This window comes from Pseudochaenichthys georgianus, chromosome 17, assembly GCF_902827115.2.
Source record: "Pseudochaenichthys georgianus chromosome 17, fPseGeo1.2, whole genome shotgun sequence".
NCBI classification, from domain to species: Eukaryota; Metazoa; Chordata; class Actinopteri; order Perciformes; family Channichthyidae; genus Pseudochaenichthys; species Pseudochaenichthys georgianus.
In genome coordinates, this window is record NC_047519.1 from 29,846,443 (window position 1) to 29,861,620 (window position 15,178).

The window sequence follows — 15,178 nt, forward strand, 5'->3', positions numbered from 1 at the left end:
ATTGTCCCAGTCCGGCCCTGCCTGGAATGAACAGGTGGCATGCAGTGAGTCTGACACAAGCCTGTTAATAAAGGGTGTAAAAACAAAGCAAAATACGGTTCAACAACATGTATCATACTACAACTTTCAAGAGGGAGTAGTTCACCAATACATTTTTGAAATGTTCAATGACAGTGCTGCGTTTAGTTGTGTTTTTACAAGTTTCGTTTCCTCTGAAGCCACACCCTCCAATGAACAGAAACAGATGACTGTACCAACACAACAAGGTAAGATTGTTATCTTGTTCTTTGGGGTTGAATGTAGTCAATTCGACTTGATTTGTATTTATTGGCAAAATATAATTTTGACGAAAATGACCCTAAGCCTAAGGTATTGAATTCGTTGAATTGTCTTGCTGTTGACGAATGCGGCTCCAGACTTGGTGTTTCTCCGGGCTTTACCGAGGACATCATTGTAACTGCAGTAAGAACGATTGCATATGTTTGTGTTATGATGCTTTACCGTTTTTAACTTATCACTTTAAGCATTTAGGAAAATGGTGTAAGTGCTCAAATGTCATGTGTTTTGTACCTTTTTGAAAAAGAGATATCAGCTCAGCTATTACTCTACCTCTATGGAATTAGTTTTGTGTCAAAGATGAAGGAACACTTTCTCAGAATCGAGCAAAAATAAGAGTAAGAGACAAAAAAGTGAGTGAGTCAAGTTGCAAACAAATCATTTGTGTAATCATGTAAACTATAAGTCTTTTTTTGTTTGCAGTACTTGTTGCTTCTTTCTCAATGATCAGACTTTTGCTCTTGCTGCAGCTGTCTCGTTTGCGCCATGTTTAGGTTTGCGCTCCTTCATTTTTTGTTTTCGATTCTGACACAGACATCCTAGGTGGGCGGGACTTTCTGGGGTGCGTCCCCATTGGCTACTCAGTTTTTGAGTGACAGTCCATTACACCACAGATCGTACAGTGCAACTCATGCAGCGGAGTCCACTCGGCCACGTTTGTGTTGGTGCCTCCTTGGGAGTTTTAATGAAAATATTGGACTTATCTTATGGATTGCTGTGCATTATACTTGTATTGTGTAGTTTATACTTTAAATATATTTAATAAAATAATTTCCCAATTTGGGATCGATAAAGTATCTATTTTATAGATAAAAAACACATGTATTTTCAAGCTAAAGGTGATACACAATATAAACTGTATATTGTTATTTTTTAAAGACATTTCAAAAGCATATATGGCTATGTTTAGGACAAACAATTAAAGACTGCTTTAATTGAGCACATTCTACATTATAAATATGGCAGATTTGCTTTATTAAACAGACCAGACCTAGGTTGCATCAACAACATTAGGAACATGCTCACAGCTTACTATGTTGGTCTGAAGAGCTGAAGCATTTATTCATACACAATGGATAAAAACTGTGTTGTCTCATTCTATATCCTGTGAGAAAAATGATATACATTTAGCATTAAAAACTCGACATACTATTCCTAGCCTGAAGAAGATATGAATAATCAACAGATTTGAATGGAATCTAACATGTTCATGTAGATTAAAGACAAAAGAGTGATTATACAAATTACATTTATTGAAATTTGAACCAGAAGATGAAGTCTCAAAGAATGTTTTAAATAAAAGGACAAAAAACAAAAAGGTGGATAATACTAAAATCTATTAAAGGGGACCTATCATGCAAAATGCACTTTTGTACGTCTTTTATACATGAATGTGTCCCCGGTGTGTCAGGGAACTCACCAAGTGCCAGAAAACACGACCCTCTCTCTTTTCCTCCATACCCAAATCTATAAAAACGGGGCTGCAACGGATCTGATACTGATCCAGATTTGAATTATTTTCTAATCTACGTTACAGAAGTGGTTCTCCGCTTAGTGGTCAATTATCCATCTATCAAGGGAATGTGGGGTTGGGCCACCGCCGGCCATTGGCACTCGAAAGCGCTGGAGACGCTATAGTACATATGCCAGGCCTGTAAGTGGCACTGTCGTCTGCCACAAAAGCAGCGAACAAGACTTCCCACGCATGCTTGCCCTTCTGTTTATTCTCCGCTGTGGCTCTTTTTCTCCCTCCCCGAGGCAAGCGTTTGCTCCTGTAATTCAATGCAATCCCTCCCCGTTGAGGCAAGCACTGTAATTCTCTCCAGTAGTCCACCAGCAGATGACAAACACCCACCTCTCCACCTCTTCCAAGGAACGAGGGCAGGGGACCGTGTGGCAGAGTTTCAGTTAGATTATTTTTCACCGGTCAACATGTCCGTTAAAGTTTAAATCTTCCGGACAAAATTTGAAAAGTGCCGGTCAAAGAAGGCTGACTCGCATAAATAAGTCGAGCCGAAGAGTGAGGTCAGTGAGGTGGCACATTTTCTGACGTTTGGATACTTTTCAACCCTGAATAAGTTCCAAAACTGTCCGGCATGGGCACGCGCCTTCAACTGGATGTCGGCCTGCAGCGACAACATCTCATCCTCCAGCGCAGACGGGTTCAGATGAAACACTGCTCCGATGTTTTGGGCCAGCGAATCAATATCATGGTCTTCACTAAATGGATAGCACATGAATGTGGCGATTGGCTCGAGCAAAGCGAAGTCTCGGAAGCGTTTCTCAAAGTCAGATGTAATGTTATTGACTTGCTCTGTGTAGCGCGCACTGTCAAGGAGCGCGCTGTCCTTCCCTTGCTTCTCCAGCTCAGAGGCGATGTTTTGGAAGTTGGCCAAATCTTTGCGAACAAGCTTTGAACACAGCAGATGCAGTCTTCGTTTGAAGGCATTAACTGAGCTGATCATGTCAACCACAGTTCTGTCTTTCCCTTGTAGCTCCAAGTTCAGCTCATTTAACGCCAAATCTAACAGCCACTCCTCGTCATCTAGACGTGCGTACTCTGCGAGCTTGGTGCCATGGAGAAATGCCTTTATATCCGGTAGAAGCACTCGATATCTCTCGAGAAAATTGCCCCTACTCAGCCATCTTACGTCGGTGTGTAGTAAGAGGTCAGTGTGAACACAGTCGGCATCCTCCAGATATGCACGAAACAGCCGTCTTTGAAGAGGTCTTGCCCGAATAGAACAGGTCACTTTAAGTGACACATCCATTACCTCTTTCGTGTTCAGCATTTTAGCACAAAGTGCATGCTGGTGTATAATCCAGTGATAATTCAGAAAGTCAGGGAATATGTCATCCTCTCTGCATTTTGCGATGAAGCCATTACACCGGCCCACCATCGCAGGCGCACCATCCGTTGTGATGGAACTCAACTTAGACATGGGGAGTTTAGTTTTGTCAACAAAGTTTTTAAACGTCCGAAAAATGTCCTCGCCCCGAGTGTGTTCCTTCATTGGCAGAATTGTCAGCAGTTCCTCTTTCGCCGTCATGTCTGTGAACACCATCGGGATAAAAACGCACAATTGTGCTGTATCGCTCACGTCAGTGGACTCGTCTAGTTGGAGTGAGAAACACTCGCAGTCTTCTATGTCCTTCCTGAGTTGCTGGGTCAAATCGTCAGCCATGACTTCACAGCGACGTGTGACTGTGCTCCGTGATAATTGGACGGCCTTGATAGCGTTTACTATTTCTGTTTTGTTTGTGTAATCCCGAAACAAGGCGTCTGCTGCTTCTACGAAGGCTTCGTTCACCATCTCTCCATCTTGAAAGGATTTTTTGTGTTTGATTATAGCGTGACTCACTCGTAGAGATGCTTCAGTGGCTGCCTTTGCGGTGGATGTCGGCTTTAAGAAAAGTGACTGCTGTCCAGCTAATTGTGACTTAAGTTCCCTCACCTTTCTCTTTCTCGAGTAAAGTCGCTGTCATATGCCTTGTGAACACTCCGATAATGCCTCTCCACTAGGGATGCATGATATTGGGTTTTTGAAACCGATACCGATAACTTCCTGCTTCTCAAGACCGATAGCGATAACCGATAATAAAAAAAGATTTACGCCACTAATTATTTTAACGCGATTAACGCATGTGTATTTTTCCTTGGCCGCCCAGTAGTTTCAGAGAGCATCGAGTTTAAAATACCATCTACAAGCTGATGCTGACAGCCCCGCTCCTGCCGCCCGCTTGTGGCTGACCACACTTCCACGCTCACCGGCAGGCACCGACTGGCCATCTGGAGGACCGGGAGGGTGTGTGTATGTGTGGCCCGAGCGAGCGAGAGAGAGACCTTACGTGCATTGTTGTTAGCGTCTGGTGCTAGCTAGCTGCGCTAAAGGATATAAGGAGCTGTTTAAATGAAAACAGAGGAGCGACATTTCGCCACAACTGCGCCGAGCACTTGACTTTATGCAGGCAGCCAGACAGTGGGACATTGTACGAAAAGTCAGCACACTCAGCACGGATAGTGCACAACATGATTGCAGCGTCCAGGCAGCTCCGGTTCAAGCATATGCCTTGAGTTGCACATAGCTCCAACGCACGCACACACACGCACACACACACACACACACACACACACACACACACACACACACACACACACACACACACACACACACACACACACACACACACACACACACACACTTTGTATTATTGTCTTCGTACGCTTTTAACACACCATCGTAGCAATATTTCAGGTGACTGATCAGGTTCGAAGTATTAGGGAGCGCTGGATTTGTGAAGAACTCCCCTCATCCCAATCCACCCACACCGCAGTATTTTTTTCTTTTTTTTAACCCAAAAAATATATTGTATATTATCGGGGCTATTAATACTGGTATCGGGTTTATCGGGATGACGTCATAATTCCTAATATCGGACCGATAATTATCGGGCCTTAATTATCGTGCATCCCTACTCTCCACGTTACATTTCTTTGGCAGAGCGACGCTTGCTTTACAAATAAGGCAAATAACGTTTGAATGTGACATCACAAAAAAATATTCTTCCTCCCATTCTGGGTGGAAGTGGTATGTTTTTAGCTTTTTGCTCGGTCCCGCACTCATTTTGTTATTTGTCTCTTGTTTACATTCATTTGAGTTTTCCCGCACTTGACTGATTTTATATCGCTTTGCATTCTGGGTTAACAGACTGGAAAGCGATAGGTCGCTTTTTCTGTCAATCAAGTAAACTCCTGAATTAAGTGGCAGGGAGGCCAAGGGAGGAGGGATCAAAACCGGTTTTGTCTATTTTAACGCAGCTTGATTTTTTTTTTTTAATGAATGACTCGCGGTCTACCAGCATTGTCGACGTACTGGGCACCTCTGGTTTACATGATTACACAAACGATTTGTTTGCAACTTCGTTTTTTTTACATTACATTTATTTAGCTTGACTCGGTTTCTTTTTTCTCTTAAACTCTTAGTTTTGCTTGATTCTGAGAAAGTGTTCCTTTATCTTTGACACAAAAATAATTACATTACATTGCATTTAGCTGACGCTTTTATCCAAAGTTACAATAAGTACATTCGACCAGGAAGACACAACCTTGAAGAAAACAGAATCATATAAGTACATCAGGTTTCATAGAGCCAAGCATTTCAAGTGCTACTCAACTGGCTATAGATAAGCCAGTCCTTTATTATTATATAAGTGCTCTGTTTAGCAGTTCTTTGTTAGTAATTCTATAGCTCGAGGTGGAGTCGAAAGAGATGAGTTTTCAGTCTGCGCCGGAAGGTGTGTAGGCTTTCTGCTGTCCTGATGTCAATGGGGAGCTCATTCCACCATTTTGGAGCCAGGATAGCAAACCCACGTGTTTTTGCTGATGGGATCTTGGGTCCCCCTCGCAGCGAGGGTGCAGCGAGTCGTTTGGCTGATGCAGAGCGTAGTGCACGTGCAGGGTGTACAGTTTAACCATGTCCTGGATGTAGGAAGGGCCAGATCCATTCGCAGCATGGTATGCAAGTACCAGTGTCTTGAAGTGAATTCTAGCAGTTACCGGAAGTCAGTGAAGGGAGCGGAGGAGCGGAGTGGTGTGGGAACATTTAGGAAGGTTGAAGACCAGACGAGCCGCTGCATTCTGGATGAGCTGCAGAGGTCTGCAGAGGCCTGATGTTGTAAAGCGTGTATCTGCAGCAACGGGTTGTAGCAGCGATGTTTGCAGTGAAGGACAGGTTGTTATCCAGGATCACACCCAGATTCCTTGCAGTCTGGGTCGGGGAAACAAGAGAGGTGCCGATGTTGATAGTCAGGTCAAGAGTGGGACAATCTTTTCCCGGAAGGAAAAGCAGTCTTGTCAAGGTTGAGCTTGAGGTGATGAGCGGACATCCACTGAGAGATGTCAGCTAGACAAGCAGAGATGCGTGCGATGACCTGGGTCTCTGAGCGGGGAAAGGACAGAATTAATTGGGTGTCGTCAGCGTAGCAGTGGTATGAAAAACCATGCGGGCTAATGACAGATCCGAGCGAGTTTGTGTACAGGGAGAAGAGGAGGGGACCAAGAACAGAGCCCTGAGGGACCCCTGTAGTTAATTGACAAGGGTCGGACTCTGACCCTCTCCAAGTTACCCTGTAGGTACGGTCTTTGAGGTATGAGGTGAGGAGGGAAAGTGCAGAGCCTGAAACTCCAAGTTCTTGGAGAGTGCAAAGGAGGATCTGATGGTTCACCGTGTCGAATGCAGCAGACAGGTCCAGAAGGATGATGACAGAGGAGAGGGATGCTGCTTTGGCCGTGTGCAGTTCCTCAGTGACAGCAAGGAGGGCAGTTTCTGTGGAGTGACCTGCCTTGAAAACCAGACTGGTGCGGATCCAGAAGGTTGTTCTGATGGAGATAACAGGAGAGTTGTTTAAAGACAGCGCGTTCAAGTGTTTTAGACAGGAATGGGAGGAGAGAGACAGGCCTGTAGTTTATAACATCAGACGGGTTGAGAGAGGGTTTCTTTAGGAGAGGGTTTACTCTTGCCTCCTTGAGAGCTGTGTGGAAAGTGACCAGAAGTTAGAGAAGTATTGATGAAATGGGTGAGAAACGGTAGAATATCAGGAGCGATAGTCTGAAGGAGGTTTGAAGGGATAGGGTCCAGAGGACAGGTGGTAGGGCGGGCAGAGGTAATGAGGGTAAGAACCTCACTTGGCGAGAGAGGGGAAAAGGAGGTTAGTGTGCGGGTGGAAGGAGGGTCTGGTGACCCAGCGGTGAGTAAAGGTGAGTCAAAGTGGTTAACAAAGTCGCTTGACAGAGGGGGGAGGGTCCAAGAGGGTGGAGAAGATGGAAAATAGTTTTTTAGGATTGGAATAGGAAGATTGGATCTTATCTTGAAAGAAAGTGCTTTTTGCCTGAGAGATCGAAGCACAAAAAGAGGAGAGGAGAGCCTGATAGGTTAGGAGGTCGTTGCGGTGTTCGGATTTCCACCGTTTCCGCTCTGCTGCCCTAAGGACGGTTCTATTAGCACGCAGTGCGTCATTTAGCCAGGGAGCAGGAGGGGACTGACGAGCCTGCCGAGATGTGAGAGGACAGAGAGAGTCCAGAAAGGATGAGAGAGTAGAGAGGAGAGTTTCTGCAGCAGAGTTTGGAGGCAGGAGTTGGAACGAGTCAGAGGAAGAGAGGGCTGAGAGCACCGATGAGGCAAAGGTGGAGGGGGAGAGGGAACGGAGGTTACGGCGGACAGGTGCAGGATGAGAAGAGATTAGTTTGTTATGTTTGGAAAGGGGTAGAGAGAATGAAATGAAGAAGTGATCAGATGTGTGGAGCGGGTTTACAGAGAGTTTAGAAGTAGTGCAGTTCCTTGAGAATATGAGATCAAGGACATTGTCAGCTTTATGAGTTGGTGGGGACGGAGACAGTGAGAAAGCAAAGGCGGTTAACAGAGATGTTAGTTCATCTATCTTCCCCGTCTGGAGGTTGAAGTCTCCGAGAAGTACAGCGGGAGGGCCAGTTTTAGGGATGTGTGAGAGGAGATTATCTAATTCCTCCAAGAAGTCCCCCAAGGCGCCTGGTGGACGGTAGAGAACAACAATGGTTAATTATTAATTATTAGTATAGGATGGGTTACTGTGACAGCATGGAATTCAAAGGTGGAAGGAGTGCAGTTAGGTAGCTTGAAGAGGGAAAAGCTCCATTTGGGAGAGAGCAGGAGACCAGTGCCACTTCCTCTGCCAGTGGGTCTGGGTGTATGGGAGAAGGAATATGCTGTGGAGAGAGCTGCTGGGGTGGATGTGTTGGATGGAGTAATCCAGGTCTCAGTGAGAGCAAGGAAATCCAGGGTCTGCAGGGAGGTGTAGCCAGAGATGAAGTCAGCCTTAGGAACAGCTGACTGGCAGTTCCACAGGCCACCTGAAACTAGATGTTGGATCTCAGTGGAGCATGTGGGATAGACGAGAGCAGGCCGGTTATAGCGATTACGAGATACATGGGGCCAGTGATAATTGCGAGAAGACACATGAACAGGAATGGAGAAAATACACATGATTATAGCACGAGGGGCTAGAAAGCTAAAGAAAAGAAGATAAGACACCAGCGATACTTAGCTCAATCAGAGTAGGATTTGCCTCCTCTTTGCCACCCTCGTGACTCCCACAGGACTCCAATGTCTTTGTCAGTCTTACTCCCACAGGACTCCAATGTCTGACGCTGAAGCTGACGCTCCAGGAAAGAGCTACCTAAGGCTGCGGCCACACGAGGACGAAAACGGCTAAATGCATAGGATTAACGCAAACGCAATCGCAAACAAGCTTCCGTCCACACGCAATAGTTATCCGGATAGTGTATGCCCACACGAGACCGCTCCGTTTAGCTCCAACCGCTGGAGAAGCTGCAGTACATATGCAGGAGCCTGTACGTGGCGCTGTAACTTCCTCCACAAAAGCAGAAGAAGCATGGTTGTCATGGTTGCCCTTCTGTTTATTCTCCGCGGTGGGGGCCGAGGAAACCGGGCAGAGTTTTTCGCCAGTCAACGTGTTTTAAAGTTTAAATCTTCCGGACAAAATTATAAAAGTGCCGGTCAAAGGTCTTCTTTGTTATTTATTGAGCTTTAAAAACAAATGAATAACGACTATATAATATAATAATAAAATACACGGAGCCTCTCTTTTTCCTCCCTCTCTTCGGACAGCGCCAGTGTCTGTCTCATGCAGCAGCTCATCCAGTAATGAGTGACCCGACAGTAAAAATAAACATATTTATAACTAGTTTAGGGAGTTTGAGAGGTAATTAAAATAGCTAAGGGTGATGATCTGACTTGAAGTGTGTGTTTTGCTGCAGCGGGAGGAGCTGCAGGTGAGCAGAGCTGCGTGTCTCCGTCCTGTCAGATTAGACTTCACTCGCGTTTAGGTCCATATCGAGAGAAAGATAAATAATCTGAATTCAGGGTGCAGTTTACTTTGACGCGGGGGTGAGCAGCAGAGGTGGGGAGAGGCGGGGCTATTGCCTCATCATTATTGCTGTAGATGTTGCACAAACAACTTTAGCATGGTCAATAGCGTCCGGAGCACGATAGCAACTCTGCGATCCGCCATTGTTGTTGTTGTTGGTGGCGAAACACTTCAGCAATGGCGCGGGGTAAGCGGAGGTGTGCAGAAGAGGTGGGGAGATGCGGGGCTATTGCGCAATCACTATCAGTGATCAGAAAATGATCGTATAGGGCGTACACACGGAGCCTTTGACCCCCCAGAGAGTTGCGTATGCCGTTCTATCCACCTTGGGACCCGTTATCGTTTCCTCAGTCGTTTAGTGCCGTATTCGGTCGTCCTCGTGTGGCCGAACGGTCTATATGACACTAAACAGTAATGCAAACGACCGTTTTCGTCCTCGTGTGGCCGCAGCCTAAAATGGATGCCTGATTGCTGAGTTCTCACAGCTGTGGGGCCACGCCGCTCTAATTAGTTAACTCTCTACAGCTGATGGGCGACAGCTGAGAGGCCCTGCCTATTGTAATGCAGGCTTGAATGCCTACTGAGACCTGTGTAACAGGTTCACGTGAGCAGATCTGAAATTTTAAATCTCTCAAAAGCGCCGTTTTAGCTACAATAACTACAGAACAATTATACAGAGTAGAATAAATGAAATAGAGAAGTCTAATTAAACAAGAATATAACTTACAGTGGTTGCTGTGTCAATAGGTATTGTCGTCACCCGGTCTAGATGCACACTGAGTTCTTCAGTTTTTGAATGCGGTATTTTAGTGCTTTTTTAGCTGGAAGATGACTACTTCACGCTGTTGTATACTTCACGCAATCAGCTGAGAGGCCCTGCCTATTGTAATGCAGGCTTGAATGCCTACTGAGACCTGTGTAACAGGTTCACGTGAGCAGATCTGAGATTTAAAATCTCTCAAAAGCGCCGTTTTAGCTACAATAACTACAATAATTCCATATTCTTCAGTATTTAATGCTACTTTCAAATCGTATCAAAAGAACATTCATTTCCAAGATGTTCAAATTTGTTTCGACAAAACAAATGTTGTACATGTCACAAATCATTGCTTGCATAACCCTACTTTTAAGTAGGGCTCCTTTTATTATTTGAGTAATTTAGTGTTCTAGTCTTATTTCCTTCCCTGTAAATAATGTATATTGTGTTTGTTAAGATGGATGCAATACTCAACACACTTAAGCAGTTCAGACTGGAGTCTTACTGCAACCAGTTGGTCCAGCTGGGCGTGAAGGATTCAAGAGATTTCCTGGATAGCGTTACAGATGAAGATCTGGACAACATGGGTGAGATGAACTTCAACTTGAAACCAAAGACTGTAAAATAAAAATGCAGCTGACACTCGGTAGAAAACATCTTGTCTGGAGATGTAATTTATCCTTCCTTTTTATTAAGGCCCATCGCATTTCCGGAAAATAAACCATGTAGGCTTACACAGCAATTCAACTGTAGTAAATACCTTTTTGTAACATTTTATCCAATTCAAATGCTACTTCTTCACACTGTGATAGGTGTTGATTCATCAACAGTGGTAGTTCTGTAGGTTATAGGTTGTGTGTCATAGTTTCAATAGATAGCAGTTACTTCTACTGTGTGCTTATATAGGTGTCTTATAGCATAAATGTGCATACAATATCATTCACACTTCTCATTCAATGAACAAATCAAAGTGAATTAAAACAAGTATTTTTGAATCAAATGTTCATTTATAAATATAATACACTTACTGAATTAAATACCGGTATTGCAGGTTTTAGTTGTGTGGAGAAGAACCGCTTTTCAGCGATGAAAAACTTTCTTCAAAGAGCTCCGGAGCAGCAGGTTCAAACTGTGACGCATGTGCACAAATCATTAAAGTCCTTCTGTCTGCAGTACACATACCCCAAATGTGCTCAACCAAAACAAATAACAGGTAAAGGAGCTCATATTTGTATTATCCACTTTTTAGATGAACCAGGGCTAGCCACTGCCACAAAGTAGCCCAATATGTATCAGACAGTGGGCTGTGACGTGTTAGAAATTAGATGTGGTCTGAGATGTGTTTCTGAAAACATTGGTAATTTTGATCTAACAGATATGGATCCAGCAAAAACCACAGTTGAGGATCTGATGATGAGGATCTGCCATCTTGAAAGTGTTGGTAATTCCAAAGGAGTCTGTCTCTACACCATCGATGGGATGCCCTTGACAGATGATCCCTTCTTCAACACATGTGAGTAAACCTGAACTACTCATGATAAAATGCTTATTAGCAAGATCTTTTTACGGTTCTGTGTCCAACAGTGACTACAAGGGTATGGAAGCATCCGTAATGTTGAACCATGACTCGGCTCTTCTTTTTATTGTAAGAAAATGTTTGTTAACAAGTCCACCATGTCATTTCAAATGTTGTTTTGCTTACACAGGGTCCTTGAAAGACAGACATATTGAAAATGGAGCTGTGATTTATGCCATGTTTACGCCAAGGGAAAACCTGAAACAGTTTCCTCAAACACCAAAGCGAGAGGTTGTTGAAACCCTTGGAAGCGATATTGTTCGATGCCACATCATGCTCAAGGTGGGTCTAAATGTTATGGTCATTAAGCAACTAATGATATTAACATCTGATAATATGTTTGATTTATGGCCCTATTTTTGATATAATTCTATGACCAAATTATATACTTATAATCCAGCACATTATTATTTACTTATTACATACAGGGAGACTTTCAGGTGACGGTGAAGTTGGCAAGTGACACAATAACAAATCTGAGACTCAAGCTGGCTAACAAAAGTGGAATCCCAGCACATGTCCTTCATTACAAGTAAATATCTAATCATCACACCAATGCCGATTCTTCTTTGTCAACACAGTCAGATTTAATGTCTCTCCTGTACAGAGGTCGACGTGGTGGTGGTGACACTCTGGAGAGTTGTGGGATCTCTGAAGGGTCAACCGTTAACTTCTATTTGTCCTCATTTCCTGACGAGACGTCATACGACGAGACGTTCTTCATTCATGATTTTTTGCCTTCAATCCCACAAACCCAGAAAGGAATCAGTGTGTTCTTGTCTTCAGTGTATGCTGTTGTAAGTTTCAATGTATAGACCATTATCAGTTCACATTTCAGAACCACCCTACAACCTTTGGACACAAAATTGATATACTATTTTGTACAGACAGTTATTGTCCCCCTCAGAAGGAATGACAATAACTCTTGTGAATGATTCACTTTTAATCTAGCATCTTTAAACTAAAGACCAAAGTTGTCAAATACTTTGAACTGTGACCTCAGCCGCCAATTGCATTCAGTGCTGATAGGAAAATATGATATTGTTAAAATGCTAAACTAGGGGGATAATGATAATACAGAGTATACTTGTTTAGCATCAGCACTTTAGCATTGTCATTGTGTGCATGGCAAGTCACAGATGTGGTTGTTATTGATATTGATTTTGGACTTTTTTTTTGTACAGATTATTGTAATTTAGATATTTCTTTACATACCCATTGCAGTTGGTACTTGTACATAAATGTATGTTGCAATTGTATTGCTTTTCCTTTTCTAGAAAAGTCATTATGGAACAAAGCTGCTGAAACTGATTGCCTACATACGGAAACTGACTGGATGTCACCCTCTCGCCCAAAGTCTGCATCAGTTGTGCTGCAGGAATGAAAGACTAACCAGGAACCAGAAGGTAAACAATATGAGCGAAGTGTGGTGTTACTAGCCCATTATACATCTAGTGCTGTGATTTATCTATTTTGCAGAATACTGTGCTTGCAAAACATTTCAATCTTTTAACATTTCCTGCAAAAAGAACATCTGTTCACTTTTATATTTGTCACCGCTGAAGATTTAATTAAAAATATCTGCATTGTTTCAGGAAAGATGTTTTCCTATCATTTGGGTAAATTGAACCTTTACACGGCGATACATGCTTTATGTCAGTTCCCCTTTCTTCAGACATACTTGTTCCTGTGTTGTAGATTGCAGTGGTAGAAGGCTTGTACCTCCTCTTCAGAGAGCTACTTCCTCAGCCTGGAAGACCACAAGGAGAGAATCTCATTAAGGACCTGGATGTCTTTGAGAACTCTCTGTACTGCTGGGCACATCTCATATCAGAAGCAAAGGTATGAAGATACTGAGGCTTGAACAATTTGGCTCGTGTGGCGTTAAATAAATAATAATTTTTACTGAAATCTGTCCATAATTGCCAGGGTTTTGTTGGTAAGGCTTAGCGTTCAATATTTAGGTTATATGCTACATGGCTTGATCCTGTTAAGGTAAATTCCAATTTGAATGTTGACCACTTCAGTAATGATCACCTTTTTTTGCCAGAAACAATCAGGACACCATGAGAACTACGCACCAATCACTGTCACGTCTGAAGATGGCAGCCGCTTCTCTCAACCAGTCAGAGTACCTGGAGTACCCGGAGCATTGGAATGGGCTTATGTTCGTCAGAAAATCCAAGGTAAAACTAAAATGTCATACATATCACACAGTACATAATGTTTACAAGCGGCACATCATAGAAGATGTATTAAAAAGGAAGCAGAGGTCAATTACAAAATACAAATAGCTGCCTGATAATTTACTGATCCGATCCGATTTTTTAATACTTAAAAAACACTTTTTATGAGCTGATCCCTTTATGAACACTAGAAGGAACAGTAAAAAAGCAGCTGCAGTGACCTAGTTAATAATAATAATGATAATAATAAGAGACACATGGATGGGAAAAAAACACAAGATGCCATCAAGTTAGGTGGAGTTTTGATGTGGGGATAAGAAGTTTAACTGGTGAAGGCAAGCTTGAAGAGGTGGATTTTAAAGGCTTGTTTGAAGGATGGTAAGGTGGGTGACTAACTGATATGGTTGGGTGTCCCAACTGTATTAGAATTAATTCAAAGTAACACCAATTGTTTTTAAATAACTGTATTTTATTAGTGAATGGTGCTGTAATCAGTTACAATTCATTTTGTTTAGATGGAAAGAAAATTCCCAACTGCACTGAAGAGGTTTTGCGTGGAACATCAATAAAGAAAGCCACCGACATTGAGAAGGTTCTGCTCAGTCTGCCTCCATTCGTCAAAACCTATCCTCTTTGGATTCACAAGGACAAGACGGCTGGCCAGAAGTAACTATCATTACAGTTTCATTACATTACTTTAATGAGATGCTTTTCATGTCTGTTGCAATTGGACCTGGCTATGTTTTCACTAACCGGTCCAATTTAATTAAAGCTTTAAGATCAACAATGAGAAGACTTTTGGAAGTATGATGGAAGAATTAAAATCTCCGGACCATCAATGCCTCGATGTGACCCCACCTCTGCATTTGAAGGATCTAGGACTGTGTGAAGCACGCCTTGTTCTACTGAGTGAAGGTACTCTGTGGATGGGTATTTCCTGCCTGTGCAAATAATACTGTATGTTTCCACTGGTATTGTTATCTTTTCAGAGTTATTTATTTACGAGGGTTATTTTACATTTAAAATATATAAGAAATGTTACTCTTAAATTTGACAGTAAGCTAATTATCTAATTTTCTTCTGCAGATTATGTGGAGGTTTTCACAAATAGTGGCCTAACATTATCAATGCAATGCTTCAACAAGCACTACATTACAACACAATACAACATAATATGATACAATACATATATACTGTATACACACACACACACACACACACACACACACACACACACACACACACACACACACACACACACACACACACACACACACACACACACACACACACACACACACACACACACACACACACACACACACACACACACACACACACACACACACACACACACACAGACACACATATACATATACACACATTTAGAGGTAGCAATTA

At 42.9% G+C, this 15,178-nt stretch overlaps 1 protein-coding gene across 3 annotated transcripts in view; it reads left to right on the forward strand.

Annotated features, from left to right (window-relative positions):
• Positions 1-15,178, forward strand: part of LOC117462307 (uncharacterized) — a 42,170-nt gene that overhangs the window by 21,398 nt on the left and 5,594 nt on the right. The window contains exons 1-12 of one of the 3 annotated variants that reach the window (XM_034104471.1): positions 203-266; positions 10,473-10,602; positions 11,067-11,228; positions 11,391-11,528; positions 11,722-11,873; positions 12,020-12,123; positions 12,199-12,388; positions 12,869-12,997; positions 13,290-13,433; positions 13,642-13,777; positions 14,293-14,443; positions 14,550-14,692. In XM_034104471.1, coding sequence (XP_033960362.1) covers positions 10,473-10,602; positions 11,067-11,228; positions 11,391-11,528; positions 11,722-11,873; positions 12,020-12,123; positions 12,199-12,388; positions 12,869-12,997; positions 13,290-13,433; positions 13,642-13,777; positions 14,293-14,443; positions 14,550-14,692 — 1,579 coding nt within the window. In that variant the 5' untranslated portion in view covers positions 203-266. Of the gene's footprint in view, positions 1-202; positions 267-303; positions 463-10,472; positions 10,603-11,066; positions 11,229-11,390; positions 11,529-11,721; positions 11,874-12,019; positions 12,124-12,198; positions 12,389-12,868; positions 12,998-13,289; positions 13,434-13,641; positions 13,778-14,292; positions 14,444-14,549; positions 14,693-15,178 lie in introns of those variants that run through there. The other 2 variants (XM_034104472.2, XM_071206227.1) reach the window with 2 other exon arrangements.